Genomic DNA, 19,072 nt, shown 5'->3' with positions numbered 1-19,072 from the left:
CAATTGCCTGTGTGCAAAAAGCCTTGGGCAGTTAATAAATTACATTTTTGCCATCCATTCACGTTGGAACAGGAAACCAGTATACTGTTATGTACTGAGGGGATGCTCTCATGTATACTGCATATATTTTGCCCAGTTCCTTCAGTAAGTAATGTGCAGCCAACTCAGTTATTTCTTGTTGACTCTATATTTGCTGTAGAAGTATTTGTATACTTATTTGTTTGCTTTTTTCATTGTGATGTTTTACAAACCTACAAACAATCTGTTACAGCCAATGAATGGGCCGAATCATTTGATCAGCAAGAACAAGACGGAAGCGGTGTGGCATGTTCGCAGGTCTGAGCTTGAAGGTGCTCTAAAGTTTCCAAGAGATGTGAGGTATCTGCTAAACTAATCACAGGATTTCATCTTTATCTGTTTGTTTTTAAGGGAGTTTTACTGTTTTTTTTTTTACAAATTAAGTTCTTTTATTCTACAATGAAAAGTTATACAACATTCATCAACCAATCACATTCCAGCTTTCACCTTCTCAGATCTTATTATAACATGACTTATTTCATCTTGCTTCACAATTTTTAAACTTTGTCCTTACTGTCAGTTGAAGAAAACAGTGTAATCAGACCTATTAGAATGGGACTAACATGCCAAGGTGGACATAACCTTATAGTTTACTGTTTCATAGACCTGATTCTGTTTTTGGATTAAAGCCTCAGGATAGGTTATCAATAGTAGATTGTCAGGAAGTGAGTCCCTCAGGACCTCCACCATTCAGCTATTCAACAGGTTGTTGTGCTGAAGCACTTAGCTGATTTCTGCAGAAAACAGACAGCTCTATTCCTACTACAGTGGCCAGACTTGGCATTGCAGGCTAAATTCCCATTGAAATGAATTGGAACTTGGCCTGCAATACCAAATCTGGCTACTGAAATGGGCACGGAGCTGTCTGCTTCCTGCAGAAATCAGCCCAGTGCATGAGTACAGCAGCCCAAAGTACAGCTAATCAGTGGGGGTCCCTGACAATAGACCCCTGCTGATTTATTATTGATGACCTGTCCTGAAGATATGGTTATTTCACATGTGATGAGCTGTGCATTGATTGGCTGAGCAAGGTTTGAAGAACCAATGATGTTGTGGAGGTGGGATTTATGAATTGGGCACTCAATACCGCAGCTCAGTCAATTCATAGAATCATAGAATGGTAGAGTTGAAAGGGGCCTCCAGGGTCATCGGGTCCAACCCCTGCTCAGTGCAGGATCACTAAATCATCCCAGACAGATATTTGTCCAGCCTTTGTTTGAATACTTCCATTGAAGGAGAACTCACCACCTCCCGTGGTAACCTGTTCCACTCATTGGTTCTCCAAACTCTGCTTAGACAATCAATGCAGAGCTGGATGAACCAATCACAGTCCTCGCATTGGTTCATCAAATGCTGCACTGATTGGTTCATCCTGCACTACTCAGCCAGTGAGAGCTATCCCACAACCATGAAGTGATCTTCTGTGGGCAAACGAGGACTGCAGGATGCCTGTCGGAGCTCCAGAGAGCAGTGGGAGAACCTGGCCGAGCCTTTTAGGTAAGTATTTCCTTTTTTTTCAGGGAATGCATCTAGGGCTTATTTTAGCGGTAGAGAAGTGTATCGCATTGCACGTAAATTACTAGTTCTTGAGATGCGATGCGATAAACTAGGAAGCTCCATAGGGAAACATGAGCTACAAAAAAAAATCACAAATCACGGCTGTATAGAGCGTGCCACTAGCTATCTATAAACATATATTGTATAGTGGAGCCATCCCTAAACTGAATCTAAAAAACATATAACACATGCCCTCCCTGAATAAGTCATGTGGCCAATATAAAAGTTTGTAAAAAAAAAACAAATGAAATTTATAACGATCTTTTCAAACTAGGAAGACACTACATAATTGTATGTGTGAAAGAACCCTTAGGGCATGTTCACACGGTAATATTAGTGTCAGATCCTCATCGGATTATTCCGAAACATATGTGGCTGAGCCTCAGAATTCTGCTGCAGATCTGCATGCAGATCCTCCCACGGATTTTGTCCCAGTCAGTGAGGCCAATTTGTCTGCAGTCTCCCAACATGACAAATATTTAATAAAATAAATCTGTGCTGTATGTATGTGGATTTACATAACATTAAAATTGAATGCTGAAATGTTGCGGATCCTGATGGAAATCTAAGGGCTCTGTCACACGGGCAGTTTTTTGCCCGATTTGCAGATGCGCTTGCGATCCGCATATAAATATACCAAATGCTTTGCAATGGGATCGGTCACATGTCCGTTTTTTATGCGGATGTGCCGAAAATGATATGACACAACGATTCGCAGAACGCATGTAACTGCGTTTTGTGCAAATTGGTGTTTTTGTATGTGCACTCAATGGGGCCAGCGGCAGCAGCGCCGACCCCATTGAGAACATGTACTAAAGATCGTTCTGCTCTGCCTCTGCCAATTCTCCTCTCAATTCATGAATGGGTAAGTGAGAGCTGCCTCTGATTGGCTGAGGGCTGGGACCAATCAGAGGCAGCCCATTCAGCAGGCGGGGATTTTAAATATCCGCCTGCTGGGGGGGTGTGGCTAGCGACCAACATGGAGAGTCGCAAGTAAGGAGAGCTCCCCGGGGAAACTGTCAAAATCCGCATAAAATCCTGGCCTCTACGGACCTTTGATGTCCAGAACATCGCCTATGGACCCATAGACCCTGCAAGAACCATCGGACCGCAGCTGGGGGCAATTACAGCCTCCTGACCCCTGCTACAAGGCTGCGGGCCGAGACGAAGGAGAGGCCGTGCCAACGCCCTGCTGTGTTTCCCGCCCGCTGCCTGTCGCCGACCTCACTGACCCCCTGCTGGCACACCGGACCGTCCTCCCTCACCCCCTCTGGGACCCGCGACTTACCCGAACGCTGCATCTACTCCGGATCTCTCTCCCTTCCTCCTCTGCTGTCACCGGCTGCCCGCGATCCTAGCGAGGCGAAAGCCACCGATCCGGACCCTGACCCGCGGAGCCGAGCGACCCACCTCCTCACATTAGGAGCCGTACCGCCGCAATACAGCCCGAGCGGGGGCCGCGGCGCGCCGGGAACCCCGCCGCTTCCGGTCCTCCGCCGCCTGTCGGCGCCCCGCGCCTAGCAACGAGCCGAGCCGTGCCCGCTCTCCCTGCGGCCGAGGAGCCCGCCCTCTCGCCTCCAAGCAGGAGGCTCCTGCTGTCGGATCCTGACCGGAGCCACGGGGCTCTGCGGCCGCCCGTCTACGGACTGCGCGGGGACCCTCTGCGGCCGACGGGTGATCGGGCCCCCCCCTTAGACGGGGAGCGCGGCCGACCTCCCAGCCTCCGGACCTCATCAACCACCATAACAACTGCGTGGGAGGCCGCGGCTCACCCGGCCGTCCTGCTGCCCTACAACACCGCGTCAACACTTGCCGGACACCTGAAGATTCGCCCCTCTGGACCCGGCGGCAGAACCGTGAGTAACCTGTGGGGGCTGGGGGACAACACATCCACCCAACATCATCGCCCCCCCGGAGCGATAAACCGGGCAAATAGCCCAGGACGTTATAATCCGTCTCAACCCTAGCGGCCCACACTGCCACATACACATTGGTGCCCTGGAGGGAAGGAGAGGAGAGGTCCGCTTTAACACCTCAAACCCTATACGGATCTCAGTCCACCTGACCAATAAAGGCACCCCCTGTAACTCAAATTGTGCGCCTGAGGCGCCTGGACGGAGCAGTGCCAGCTTTGATGAGCGGTGTCGCCACGCGAGATCAACGCTGTCCCCTACCTCTCTAACGACCCCAAACCGGATAAATCCTGTATAGTTGCAGCCCAAGCTGCGGGACCACTACTCTCTAACAGACATTACAACTATATAATCCACAAAGGCTCTACAGTTAATAACATTTAAGACTCTGAAAACCGCGCCAAACCCCTAAAGCCGCCACCGGCCTCTACTGCAAACAACAGTCTTGATATCCCTCATATTACACCACATCAGGCAGGAGAAGACAAAGATCCATATATTCTAACAGCAATTGCAACCGTATACCCATATGGACCTTACAGCCAAAAACATCTAAGCCCCATAAGAAAAGCATCAATTCGCTAGAACAGCCAACTAATCTACCTTGCATGCCAAAGTCCCCGGCACCGTTTATACCATACTGCAGTTGACGGAGAGAAGACAAAGTCCCTTACCCTCCAAGTGCTACTAGAATCGTACAAATCGGGAAAAGACAAAGATCCTCATTTCCTCACAGTCGACTCAATATCCTTCACTATGAGCACTCGGGCTAAAAGCGGATCGGCAGCCGACAAGTTGAAAGAGTATGTCCGTACTGAGACCCCTGAGCATACCCCCAGAGCGGCACGACCCGCTCAGATGAGAGAGCCCGAGGACGAAACGGGACACCCCTCAGAACCGACCATGCGACAACTCCTAGACGCAATCAACACCTGCAAGTCCTCGCTTGCCAACAAAATAGAAGAAATAAAATCTGATGTCTCCCTGCTACGGCAGGACCTGCAGAACATGAGAGGCAGAATGCAGGAGATGGAGGACCGCATATCCAATACAGAAGACTCCCTACGCCCACTTTCCGCGGCCGTCCAAAAAGCCACACGAGTCACAGAATTCTGCCAGTCCAAAATGGACGACTTGGAAAACCGGTCACGCCGCAATAACCTCCGCATAATAGGCCTACCCGAAAAGTCAGAAGGATCCCACCCAGAAACATTCACTGAAAATTTGCTAAAAACCCTATTGGGCGACGACACCTTCTCCGCTCATTTTACAGTGGAAAGAGCCCACCGGGTCCCAGCAAAACCGCCACAACCGGGAGCCCCCCCGCGTCCATTCCTAGCAAGGATCTTAAACTGCAGAGATAGAGACACCGCATTGCGCCAGGCTAGGCTAAAAGGTCCATTAAAATACAATAATGCAACAGTGTCTATATTCCCGGACTTCTCCGCCGAACTACAAAAACAAAGAGCCACCTTCACAGAAGTAAAAAGAAAACTCAAGGGAAGAAACATCCCATACTCAATGGCGTATCCAGCCCGCTTGCGCATCGTAGCCCAAGGGAAAGTGATCTTCCTCCAATCCCCCGCTGAGGCTACGGAATGGCTGGATATGCACCCGGAACCACTGAAAGACAACTGACCCTGCCGCACTTATACCAGGACTTGAGCCTAATCAAAATCGAAGCGGCTGATACCCCCCTGACTTATAACTTATAGATGGTGAAATGCAGGACCAAGGCACTTCCAAATCGCCTCTGGGCCTAGCGAATCGATACCAACCTCTATAGGCCACCGGGATACTTCTCCCCCCCCCCCCCCCCCAACATTATAACACCTGCTACTTCTAAGTAGATTGTAGCTAAACTGTTTTGTAAATTTTTCATATATTGGTTTTGACATCCACGCTGAAATTTAAGCGGGATGCCAAAAGTTAAAAGTTTAAACTGTTGTTTACTGCTCTGTATTAATATTTTTTGCAGGTCTGCGCTAATACAACTTTTTCCCCCATACATGCCAACAACCTTTCCCTCTCCCCACTCTATGGGAATAGATATAACACTTATAGAACCCGCCCACGTAGTCAGATATGTCCCTAAAATGCCTTAGTTGGAACGTCCGGGGTCTGGGAACTGCACTCAAACGAAGGGCAGTCTTTTCATACATTAAGCAAATCAATCCACACATTGTAAGCTTACAGGAGACCCACCTCACCAAAGAAAGGGCTGACACCCTGGCGAAACCATGGGTACAGTGGATAGCTCACTCCTTCCACACCTCCTTTTCCAGAGGCGTCTCTGTCCTGATACACAGGTCGCTCCGCTGGAACCCCATTAATGTCCGCAGAGATCCCGAGGGGAGATTCATATTTATTTATGGCGAAATAGATTCCAAACCCTATGTGATCCTGTCTATTTACAACCCCCCACACAGCAACCTCCATCTTCTCCAAACCGCTATAACATACGCGCATCAATACCCACTGGCAGGGGTAATATGTATGGGTGACTTTAATAAGGTAATGGACTCCAACATAGACAGACTTCACACATCTCCCAACATAACCCCAACTCCAAGCTCCTCCCTGAAGCAATTAATCGAAAGTGTCGGCTGGATCGACCTTTGGCGACACCAACACAACGATACACGGGAGTTTACTTGTCATTCCCCGGGCTACAATGCGCTGGCGAGGATAGATTATGTATTTAGCTCCGCAGAGCTGGCATTGTCCCTCTCTAACATTACTCACTGCCCAAGAGGCATTTCCGACCACAGCCCTATATTATTAACATTGAAATTTCCCCAGCAAAACATAGTCCCTACCTGGAGACTCCACCCATTCTGGCTGAAGCTGATTGGACCGGATGATCAAACACCCTTTCACATATCCCTATTTCTAGATGCCCACAACGACCATACTCACCCTGCCCTGAAATGGGACACTCTCAAAGCTTACATTAGAGGGTTTCTTAAGTCAGCTATTTCACATATTAAAAAGTCGACATCCCAAACCGACAAAGAGCTGGAAGATCAGACAATGGAGGCCGAAAAAACATATATAGCTAACCCTACAGACGCCAACCAAATGGCCTGGCTTGCTCTGCTCCGCCTCCACAAACACCAGATACATGCCAAAACCAAGCGTAAATTATTTTTTACTAAACAACATTATTTTGAATTGGGAAACCAATCCAGCCACTTACTTGTTAACCTTATTAGACGCGATAACAACACTAACACGGTCCTTAAAATTAGGAACCAACACGGTGCGGAGCTGACCGATGCCATATCCATTACAAATTGCTTTAGGGAATTCTATACTAACCTATATAGCTCCCCCTCCCAGAACACTCTGACAGACATTCTAAGTTACCTAGAGGACTTAAACTTCCCAACCCTCTCTGCGAAACAGGTTGAGCTCATGGAAGCCCCAATCACATTAGAAGAGATTCAACAGACAATTCAGGACATGGCCCTCAACAAGTCACCCGGCCCTGACGGCCTCCCGATAGAGACGTACCGCAAATATAGCGAACAATTAGCCCCGCTATTATTGGAAACGCTAAACCAGGCCCAAACAGACAAATCACTCCCGCCCTCATTCTATAAAGCCTCCATAGTGGTGATACTGAAACCCGGGAAGGACCCTGTAGACTGTAGCTCCTATCGCCCAATTTCATTGGTAAACACAGACTATAAAATCTTAACTAAAATCCTGGCCACCAGGCTAAATCAGGTAATCCTCTCCATTATTCACCCGGACCAGACGGGATTCATGCCAGGGAAGTCCACGACGATAAATATCCGCAGAGTCCAAACGGCTATCCAGATAGGAAAGCAATACAACATGCCCTGGGCTCTGGTCTCATTAGACATGGCAAAGGCTTTCGACTCGCTGGAGTGGGTCTTTTTGGAGGCCTGTCTGGTCCGGTTTGGATTTGGTCCTATATTTCAACAATGGATTAAAATCATATACAAATCCCCAAGCGCAAATGTAATTGTAAATGGCATCCCGTCGACTGAATTTCAACTGGCGAGAGGCACCCGACAGGGATGTCCCCTGTCCCCGGCCCTGTTCGCCATAGCCATTGAAGCTATAGCGATCCGCCTGAGAAACACCCCCGAAGTGAAGGGCATAAATGGGCAGACCTCGAAAGTAAAGTGGGAATGTACGCGGATGACACAATACTCTTCCTATCGGACCCAATACACTCCTTCTCCCAAGCTATGGTTCACATAGACAGATTCTCCTATTTTTCGGGACTATATGTCAATTGGTCCAAATCAACACTCCTCTACACTGACCTCAACCCAAAAAATGACCCCTGTGCCACCAGGTACGGATTAAAACCGGTCTCATCATTTAAATACCTAGGGATATTCATGTCACACGACCATAACAACGCCATAGCAGAAAACATAACCCCACTTCTAGACAATGTCAAACACAAACTGGAGAGATGGGCCAGGCTACCGCTCTCTGTAGCCGGACGCATAAATCTCATTAAAATGACTATTCAGCCCAAATGTTTATACACACTGCAACACATGCCGGTACGAGTCCCCAAGCGTTATTTTCAATCCTTAAATTTTCTTATTATTACATTTATATGGAATTCCTCCCGCTCCAAGCTAGGCCTGACTACATTACAAAGGCCCAAAGAACAAGCAGGAATGGCCCTCCCGGACCTTCGACTCTACTATCTGGCAGGACAACTGAGAAACATACGAGCTTGGGTACTGGACAGGGAACTGCCTATAGCAGATAAACAGCTTGCAAAACAAGTAAAAGGCAATAATCTCCTAAATTTTTTAGAATTTCCAGAGTGCACCAACCCCGCCGACACAGTCCCGCTCCATAAATTAGCTCTTGGCGTATGGAGGGAAGTAAAGACGCTACAACAATACAAAAACACAATACCCGAGCTCCCTCTTTGGGATAACCCGGGCCTCACTGCACTACACTCAGTCCCAGACCCACAATATTGGACGGCTCAGGGAGTACACACACTGGGCGACATATATATGGAAGAAACACTCTCTACATTCACACAATTACGTGACAGGCTACAATCTCCGCAGCTTCAGCTATTCAGGTATTTCCAGCTAAGACACGCATTAAATTCCCAATTCCCGCCCACCTCATCCCGCATATCTAAATTCCCCACAATCGGTATTCTCAAGTCCCAAGGACCTAAGGGATTAATCTCTGCCCTATACACGCACCTTCTCTCAGCTAAAATAGACCCCAACCCGCTTCCAGTGTACGACAAATGGAAACAAGCCATCCCATCTCTTACACCTGAGGAATGGCAGGACATCTCTGAATCCCACCTGTCAGTCTCCCCGGCTATAAACAATAAATTAATTCAGTTATACATAATCCACCAAGCCTATCTCACCCCCAGTCGTCTACACCAAATGGGCAATACATCCTCAAGCTCCTGCCACAGATGCCGCCAACCAGAGGCGAACTTCTGGCATTTAATTTGGGAATGCCCACTAGTCAACGACTACTGGTCCAAAATAACCGACCTTATAAATTCACTATTGCCGTCTCCATTAGCTGTTGACCTAGACCCCAAAGTAGCACTGTTCGGCCTGCTGGAAGAGGAGATGTGGCCGCACCACACCCGCATCTTCCTTGAAAAAGCATTATTCCTGGCACGAAAAGTAATAGCCATGAGATGGATGGCCGTAGAGGTCCCTTCGATCCCACACTGGATCCAGCTGGTGAACACCGTCATTTCCTACAAAAAAATAATCTACCAAGGCCGAGGCTGCCCAGCCAAATTCCATAAAATATGGGGGAACTGGTTGGACGCCCATTCTACCCTGTCAATGGAGTAAACCCTGAACCCCCATTACACAAACCATTCCCCGCCACCCCTTAACCATCCACAAACTCTCCCTACCCCTCCCTCTCCCCCTTCCTTTTCTTCTCCCTTTCCTACACTCCTCTCCCTTAATAAGAAGCGCCTACAGTCCTGCATTCTACCTTTTTTCGAAACAAGAACAAAACAGAGCAAACTTGTTTAAAAAGTTAAAAGTTTACTGTTGAAATTGTTTATACAACTTAAGAAATACAGCAATGACGCAACATTGATCTATTCATAACAAACTATGTAGATCGTATATCTAATAATGCTCTTATTATCTATCTGTAATCTGTATTTTGCAATGCACATGTTAATAAAAAAACCGAATTAAAAAAAAAAATATCCGCCTGCTGAATACTACAGAAAGCAGTTCAGGAGAAGAGCCGGCTGGACGCGGCTGATCCCTGGCAGCTGCAAAAAGGTGAGTATATATATATATATATATATTTTTTTTATACTTATTTTGGATGCTTTTCAGGGAAGGGCTTATATTTGAAGCCCTTCCCTGAAAATTATTACAGCAATTGCCGGCAGCCCATTGCTTTCGATGGAGCCGGCTGTATTGCCGGCTCCATTGAATTCAATGGGAGAACATCGTTCTCCTCTGCCGCTGTGGCAGAGGATAGCGGGCAGCGCTCTTTTTTAGCATAAAACGCCCGTGTGACCGAGCCACCTTGGGCTGATAAACACTGCTAGCAGCGTTTTTTTCAGCCGTGACGCTGGCTTTGGTCACGCAATTTTTTTGTGTGCATCGTTTTGCACGAAAAAACGCCCATGTGACTGAGCCCTTAGTGTGGAATACGTATCAATAATACACTATGTTACTTTTTTCTTTCTTTGTTATTATATCACTTGTCCCAAATCTGAGTATCTACATAACTGAACCACAACAGTTCAATACAAGTGTTATTCTTTATTTTTTTTTATTATTTGCAGTCATGTGAAACATGATCTGAGTCAAAATAAGAAGTTCAATTTAAATGTGGAAAAGGCAAGTGGGACATTGGAACAATGGACAGATGAAATGGAGGTGGAAGGAGCAGATATGGCAAAAGAGATTAGAAAGCAAAAGGCACAAATAAATTGGGATGATAAGAATCAAAACTATGTGAAACAGATGGAGAGAAAAAGCACCGTGAACTCAACTACCATCACTAATGACTCCAAGGAAAAGAAGGATCTAAAGACAGAAACATATGCTGCGATCACAGGCCAGTCAAAGGAAACCTCTTTAAAGAGAAGTTTAGATGGATCAAGCACAGTAAATGAAGAGCATTTTCCTAAGAAGACAGCATCAAGGAGGTTCTATTTCTTGGTAAGCATATTCTAATCTTTCTTGTCGTCTTTTCTCTGTCATGGAAAGGAGATTTGGACATTAACCACCGGTTCGCACAGTTTTTTTTAATATAGTTTTGGTGGCAGTTTCTCATGCAGTTTCTTGAGCCGAAGCCAGAAGTGGATCCACCAAGGAGACATATAAGTCCTTCCTTTATATTTGCCATTTCCTTTGAATCCAATCCCGGCGTTGGCTAAAACAAACACATGAAAAACTGCCACTTTTTCATTTTACCTAAACGCCTTATGAAACTACCCTAATGAACATGTTCACATTGGTTATGCAAAGTAGAACTATTTTATATTTACATATACATTACCTTATTTTTATACTTCTACTTCACATTCTTTTGCTGCAGAATGACACTTGCCCAGCAGCCAGTAGTCTTTTGGTACACAGCAGTATGCAGACGTGCCCACAACCACTTCTATTGGAGACCCAAAACACTCAGATCCAAGACAAATCAATTTCATACAATGAAAAACAAAGCGGATCCCAGTTAGGTATGTATTTGGTTTTAATTTTTTTTGTCTATGAAAAGCTGTTGCAACAGAGAGGCTTATGGCAGAGTCAGATACATTAAGATATTTTCTAATGGTTTGTCAAAAAATAGCCAATTCTCCTGATATTTTATCATTTTTACTTATTTGGATTTTTTTTTTACTTGTAACTGTATCAAAGTTGTGAAACATTGTTACTTTTAGACTGGCCACTGAGCCTCCGAATAGACTGATGCTTCCTGTTCTGTAGAGATCACTTTTCAGGAGCTATCTCATGGTTATCACATGCAGGATTACACTAAGGGGTAATAGTGGTTTCACACACACGTTTTTGTGGCAGTTGTTCATACAGGTTTTTCAGCCAAAGCAAGAAATGGATTCAAATGATATGGAAAGTATAATGGAAAGACTCATACTTCTTTTGCCTGCTGGATCCATTCTGGCTTTGGTTCAAAAAGTGCATAAAAACTGCCACAAAAACTGCAGTATAAAACAAAGCACAAAAAGACTTATTTTTGAAACGATCTAACACTTCTATTCTACTGTAAAGCTATTAAAAGCTAGTTTGCTTTTGTTCAGCTTGTCCCTAGAGGAGCCCCTGTGTCCAGCAGAAGGACCATCATGAGCAGCAGAGATATCATACAGCACCCAGATTAAGGCCTCCTATCCTCGGGCATATCGGTAAAATACTTATGGTCTCCCGGCAGCATTTTACCGGTGTTTATAAATACTGGCTTTTCCGGTAGAGACAGCGTATGGGACTTTATCTTAGAAATACAACACACAGCTCAGCTTGGCAGTAACTTTAATATTTACTCCTCTCTGACTCTGGGGGCCACCCGTAGAATTCTTTAGTTGTGGGAGGAGAATAGCTACAGATGTGGTTCAGACTCTACTGGTATGGTCAGCTTGTAGAAGCTAATACTCTATGTCTCTGTCTTTGGCTTTTGACAAGGTTGTAGGTTATCATGCTGAACTTTCTGTGGCTTAAAGGATTTTCTGGGACAACACATAGCCACTGGCTCCTTTGTAAAGTCTCTCAGACTTACTAGCCTCTGCATCTTTCTCTCTTTGAGACTGAGATCTCTAAGTGACACCTCTGAGGGCTTCCAGTTCCAGGACCCATCTCACACTGCGCTCTCTCCATCATCGCACAGTGGCTGCAGGGTAACACTCCTTATCAGGCTTTAGTCACCCTCTCGACCTCTCACTGTCCCATAGTCCACTAGATGCTCTTATTTTTTAAAGGAACTTTTTATTTAGCCAAGGCAATTAACAAATAGGCAGAGACAGCTGGCATCGGAGGTGCCCATCACAGTGATATAGAACATTGCAGAAATACAAAAACAGGAAAACCATCATTGCCCATATATATGCATACATTCCTCCTGACACATATTACTTAGCTAGAAGATTATATTTTAACTTTTCGGAGAACAATGAAAAAGGTAACAAAAACAACCGTCCCCTAACCCCTCAGTGCGACTCCCAAAAGAGTAGATGCAGCTTAAGAGACAGGTCAAGCGGGTGCCCCTCTACCCGTTTCCCCTTCAATACCTAGTCCGATGCTCCCGTCACTGTTACAGGACAACTACTAGCATGCTCTTTAGTGAGTGACTAAGCCCAGGCCTCTGCTCAATCTTACAACAGGTCTTAGTGTTACTCATGTTCTTAATGTCCGTACACTTACTAAGGTATCATGCCAAGCATACAGGATTATATGGGTACACCTCAACCCCACCTATACATGCTATGGAGCAATGCTTTTAGTGCCACAACATTCACTGTCAGGGCAGGGCATCAAGTAATGCCATTTTCTGATTGATATCTCCTATTCATCAACTGACACTGGAATGGCAACACCACCGAGACAAAGGTTTGCCAGCTTGTACTGAAGTAGCCAGTGCCAAGACTCTTTAGGTACATGGCATAAGCAATGCATTACAGTAGTAATCAACATAACATTTTTTACACGTTAAGCGTAATAACATTGATTTACAGTTTAAAGTATGGCAATGCAATTTTTAAGGGGACAAATATGTGTCACTTGCAGTTCACCCCCTTACTTGTTGAGTAGATAGCATTATCATGCTCTGCTTCTTTACTATAGGCAATGTATTGCTGCATGACCTACTTTCCATTGATTTCCTTTCATTCCTTGCAGTTGTAGCACTCTATTATGACTATCTCTAGCTACGACTTAAACAAGAGCAAATAAGGAAGATGGAACAATACCTCTGTAGCGTCACCTATTGGATGGCAGCATTCCTGCAAATCAATGTTATACAAGTCTTTATAACAATGATTGTGCAGCGTCCCATAGGGAGACCCCGGACACCTGACATACATGGGGAGCTGGGAGGTAAAGTGATGACTTGTCATGGTGGCACTTACCAAGTTCCTTTTCCTGAGGGATAACACGCAGCTAAGGCCAGAGTATCTCTGCAGGCCGCCAAAGACACCCCTAGGATAGGGAATGCCAATAACAGGATAACAGGGGTAGTAGTTGACACGGGTGACGCCACCGTTCCTACACAGCGGAATCATCCTCGGCGGAGAATAAATGCAGATGGACAGTCTTTGAGTACCATGGGTCCTTAGGAACGGTTAGAGCCCGGCATAAACGTTTACTTGATAAACTTGAAACAATTATTGCAAGACAGTTCACTTTAAGACTTTACAGTGCAGGCAAATGACTTTCAAACGTAGTAAAGATTATTTTCTTGCACCCTGACTTGGAGACACGTGGGTGTGACCCGGTGATCCTGGCTCTGGACGGCTGAATAGAAAAATAAGACAAAGAGGTAGTACTTCTGTACTGGCCTTGTCAGAAGTTGTAGTTACTTACAATTGCTCTCTCACTACTGAGGGCTCACTCCACTCACATACAGAATACAGACATCATGGGAAATCTCTCCTCTTCTTCCATCTTCACCACAAGGAAGCTGGAGGTGCTTACATGTGGCTCTGTGTTAGGTTGAACTCCAGGAGCAGACAAGATGGAAGTCCCTTTCCTGCTCTCAATCACTCCTATTTATACCTTCTCTGATACCACATGACATGACAGAATTGATACATTTACATGCAGACTTGGATTTTATTAAAGTTAACCTCTCAAGCGCCGCAGCTGTGCAACACACACACACTGGGTATGACAAGGCAGGTTATGCACAGTGCATCCACATAGGACAAACATGTATGACATTTATGGAGGGGACCAGGATGTACTGGGCTACTACAATTGGAAATTGACCAAAAGCCAGAAAACCATACACAGACAACTGTTTCAGGGTTTTTGCCCCTCATCAGTGTGCAGTAGGTTTCTGGCTTGGCTAGTGAGAGGCCTATGCCATGGGTCCGGAAACGTATCATGTCTTCTTAAGGAGTGCACTTAGAAGGTAACCTTAAACAAGAGGAACACCAAAAAACAGAAACAGTGAGAAAGTCAATCAAAAATGATTACTTTATCAAATTATTTTATTACAGTAAATATCAAAGTGTTTATGTTCAAATGCATGGCTTTTCCGTCCGCTGTCCATGCGAGTAGCAGTTATCTACCACCCCCCAGGTGCTGCTCGCCTGTTTTTGGACCACTTTGCTGCCCGACTCCCCCATTTCCTATCCTGTGAAATTCCAACCCTCATCTTAGGTGATTTTAACATCTCCACTAATGACCCCAACTCCCCATCTGCCTCTCAGCTTCTTTCGCTCACCTCCTCCCTTGGTCTCTCTCAACTCACAGCCTCTCCCACTCACAGGGATGGCAATACTCTTGATCTGGTCTTCCTCCGTCTCTGCTCTGCTTCCAACTTCACTAACTCCCCTCTCCTGCTCTGAGATCATAACCTCCTCTCTTTCTCAGTCACTCCCTAACATCTCTCCACACCCACCTACCTACCGTATCTACAGGAACCTTAAGGCCGTTCACACCCAGGACTTTGCTGAATCCCTACAGTCCTCTCTGTCCTCTATCTCTCTCCTCGCCTGCCCCAACCTGGCTGCTGCTCACTACAACACCGCTCTCAAACATGCCCTGGATGAAGCGGGGCCCCCCAGGACCCGAGCCATCCGATGTAGAATGCGGCAACCCTGGCTCGCGCCTCAAACGCGCTTCATCTGGCGGTCCTCTAGAAGTGCTGAACGGCTGTGGAGGAAATCGCAAACGTCCACAGACTTCCTCCACTACAAATTCATGCTCAGAACCTACAACCTCACCCTCCACCATGACAAACAAGTCTATTTCACCTCTCTAGTCTCCTCCCTATCGCACAACCCTAAACGGCTCTTTGATACTTTTCACTCCCTTCTCAGCCCTAAACCGCAGCCCCCGGTGACGGATCTCAGTGCCAAAGAGCTGGCTGCTTACTTCAAAAAGAAAATCGATGACATCCGTCAGGAAATAACTTCCCAATCCCAGACCAGCCCTGACCCTAGTCTTTTCAGCACTCCATCTAGCTCCTGCTCACTGTCTGTACCCAGACCAGCGACAGAGGAAGAAGTCTCCAAATTGCTCTTCTCTGCTCACCCCACCACCTACGCTAGCGACCCCCTCCCCTCACACCTCCTCCGTTCCTTCTCCCCAGTAGTCATCTCCCATCTCACCACTATATTCAATCTCTCTCTGATTTTAAACACGCCATCATATCCCCACTGCTAAAGAAGCCGACGCTGGTCGCGACTGATGCTGCCAACTACCGACCCATCTCAAACCTCCCCTTCATCTCCAAACTATTAGAACGCCTGGTTTACTCCCGCCTTGTAAGCTACCTATCAGAGCACTCTCTCCTAGACCCCCTACAGTCTGGCTTCCGACCTCAACACTCGACAGAAACTGCCCTTACAAGGGTATCCAATGACCTACTGACAGCCAAATCGAGGGGCGATTACTCCTTACTGATCCTCCTCGACCTTTCCGCAGCATTTGACACTGTTGACCACAAACTCCTCCTCAGTATGCTACGCTCCATTGGCCTAAAGGACACTGCTCTCTCCTGGTTCTCCTCCTATCTATCTGACCGCTCTTTCAGTGTCTCCTTTGCTGGCTCCACCTCCCCTCCTCTTCCCCTTGCTGTTGGGGTCCCCCAAGGTTCGGTCCTCGGCCCCCTCCTTTTCTCTATCTACACAGCCCCTATTGGACAAACCATCAGGAGATTTGACCTCCAATACCACCTGTATGCTGACAACACCCAGCTATACACCTCTTCCCGTGACATCTCTGCTTAACTCTGTTTACTCCAAAGCATCACCGACTGTCTGTCCGCTGTCTCTAACACTATGTCCTCTCTCTACCTAAAACTAAACTTCTCTAAAACTGACTTACTGGTATTTCCACCCTCCACTAACCGACCTCATCCTGACATCTCCATCTCAGTGTGTGGCGCCACCATAACTCCTAGACAACATGCCCGCTGCCTTGGGGTCATATTCAATTCTGATCTTTTTTTTATCCCCTACATCCAATCTCTGGCCCGAACATGTCAGCTGCACCTCAAGAACATTGCTAGAATCCGCTCTTTTCTCACTGTGGACACGTTAAAAACGCTCACTGTTGCCCTCATCCACTCCCAGCTCGATTATTGCAACTCGTTGCTGATCGGCCTCCCCTGCACCAGACTCTACCCTCTCCAATCCATCTTGAATGCGGCAGCCAGGCTCATCTTCCTGTCCAGACGCTACTCGGACGCCTCTGCCCTGTGCCGGTCACTGCACTGGCTGCCCGTTAAATACAGAATTCAATTTAAACTCGCTACCTTCATCCACAAAGCCCTCCACAGCGCAGCGCCACCCTATATTGCCTCATCTTAATCCATCAACCAGCCCGGGCTCTCCGCTCTGCTAATGAAACCAGACTGAGTGCCCCTTTAATTCGAACTTCTCATTCTCACCTCCAAGACTTTTCCAGAGCAGCACCGGTCCTCTGGAACGCACTACCAAAGGCTACCCGAGCAATCCAGGACTCGCAGAACTTCAGGCGTGCTCTAAAAACGCACCTCTTCAGGGAGGCATACCGCATTCCCTAAACAAACCCCTTGGTACTCCGCCTGATAACATGCTCCCTGACCTACTGACTGCAATCCCTGCTAGCCATCATAAACTGCTCCTGCAGTCATACTGTTTCTGCCGTCACACGGCTAAATGTCTGACCATTGTCTATGTGTATAACATCGCTCACTCTCCACCTCGCCATACCGTGCACATCTCCAGCCCCTTTACCTTCTGTATCACCCCACTATTCGTAGTATGCAAGCTCGTTGGAGCAGGACCCGCACCCCTATTGTTTCCATCAATTGATTACTATGTAACCGTGGTTCTGTAATGTTTGTACTTTTGTCTTTCTGTATCCCCCCTGTCTATGTAAGCGCTGCAGAATATGTTGGCGCTATACAAATAAAGATTATTATTATTATTATTATTAAATATACTTTTTTATACTGCTCCATTCGGCTTGTACTTAATGATTGAGTTATTTATTTTTCTATTGCAGATAGACCTCCTTCGAAGCATGATACCAGAGAAATTCACATGGATATTCAGGATCTTGGCTATGAAACCTGTGGAAAGAGTGAAAATGAAATAGATCGAGAAGAAATAACAAGTCCAGGTGGGAGTACTGTACATTGATAAATGGTCACTGTACTTTACAAAAACTTTGCATAAATCAATAGTACTGCTTGTGCCAAAATTTTGACAACCCATCAGAATGGTAAAACATAAATCTGGATTCATCAAACCAAAAGATGCTTTCCTAATTGCTCAATGATCCAATGTTGTGCTCTTTTGCCATTCTGATTCTCTAAGATGTTTGAAATGCTTGTCTGCAGTTATATCTCACCGGTGCTAGGGAACAAATTGTGCATTTAGACACAGCAGTTGTAGTACGAACCTTGTATTTGGCTGAAATTTGCTTGACTGTATATTGCCTGTTTGATAGAACAATACTTGACATCCCCCTCTGACCCCTTTTACTGGCCAGCTATTTGCATCTACAGTATCCCCTTTTGATGGATGTTTTTTTCTCAATCACACCATTTTGAGTATACCCTCGACACTGTTACATAAGAAAACCCCACAAGGTTCACAGTTTTCAAAATACTGGCCCAGACTAGTCTAGCATCAGTGACTAATTTGGTCAGATTGTTTGTTTTTTACTCTTTAACACCATCAACTGGAATTTGTTTTTCGCTGCAGGGAACCCCAAATGGTTACCCCAGATATAGTCATGGTTGAGAGGCAACTGAGGTAAATTGGTCAGGTTTACCATAACATGGTACCAGAGGGTGTAGACAGGGACTTGGTCATTGAACAGAGCTCAGATGAGGACAGGCAGAATTCTTGTATAATGGAGAAACAAGCCAAGGGTCAGGTGAAATAGCAAACAGAGTAAGTATGGTCAGTTAGGTTTTAAAACCAGGAAAAATATCAGAACAGAAGACACCTTTGAACACAATCGAGACTACTTGCTGAGGCACCCTCCAGTGGGAGCAGTGGATCTAAATTTCGCAAGACCTGTCAAAATTGGGCTAGGACTGGAAAGTTGGCTATACACATTGGCCCTTTAAGACAGGCCGTGCACACATGCAGCAAGGGTGGCAGAGACAGACAGTCTGGATTGGGAAAGGATGCAGCATTTGCCGCTGGCGTCAGGAGCAAAGGAAAAAAAGCTGTGGCCACTGCTGGAGTGGCAAGGTGAGAAAGGTCAGTGGCCACAGCCCCGAAGCATGACAGCTCAAGATCCACACCATAGGGAGCTGGTAACTTGTGAAGAGTTTCTTGCCTTTATTAGTAACGTGCCATACAAAACAGGATAAAACTA

At 46.1% G+C, this 19,072-nt stretch overlaps 1 protein-coding gene across 3 annotated transcripts in view; it reads left to right on the top strand.

The window, feature by feature from the left end:
• The window catches only part of PDE4DIP (phosphodiesterase 4D interacting protein), a 144,765-nt gene that overhangs the window by 97,535 nt on the left and 28,158 nt on the right, over window positions 1-19,072 (top strand). For all 3 annotated transcript variants that reach the window (XM_066597053.1, XM_066597052.1, XM_066597051.1), the window contains 4 exons: window positions 272-378; window positions 10,360-10,738; window positions 11,118-11,262; window positions 17,744-17,860. In XM_066597053.1, coding sequence (XP_066453150.1) covers window positions 272-378; window positions 10,360-10,738; window positions 11,118-11,262; window positions 17,744-17,860 — 748 coding nt within the window. The remainder of the gene's footprint in view (window positions 1-271; window positions 379-10,359; window positions 10,739-11,117; window positions 11,263-17,743; window positions 17,861-19,072) is intronic.

The sequence above is a fragment of the Eleutherodactylus coqui genome, chromosome 3, assembly GCF_035609145.1.
Source record: "Eleutherodactylus coqui strain aEleCoq1 chromosome 3, aEleCoq1.hap1, whole genome shotgun sequence".
NCBI classification, from domain to species: domain Eukaryota; kingdom Metazoa; phylum Chordata; class Amphibia; order Anura; family Eleutherodactylidae; genus Eleutherodactylus; species Eleutherodactylus coqui.
This window is presented reverse-complemented; position numbering and strand designations above follow the sequence as displayed.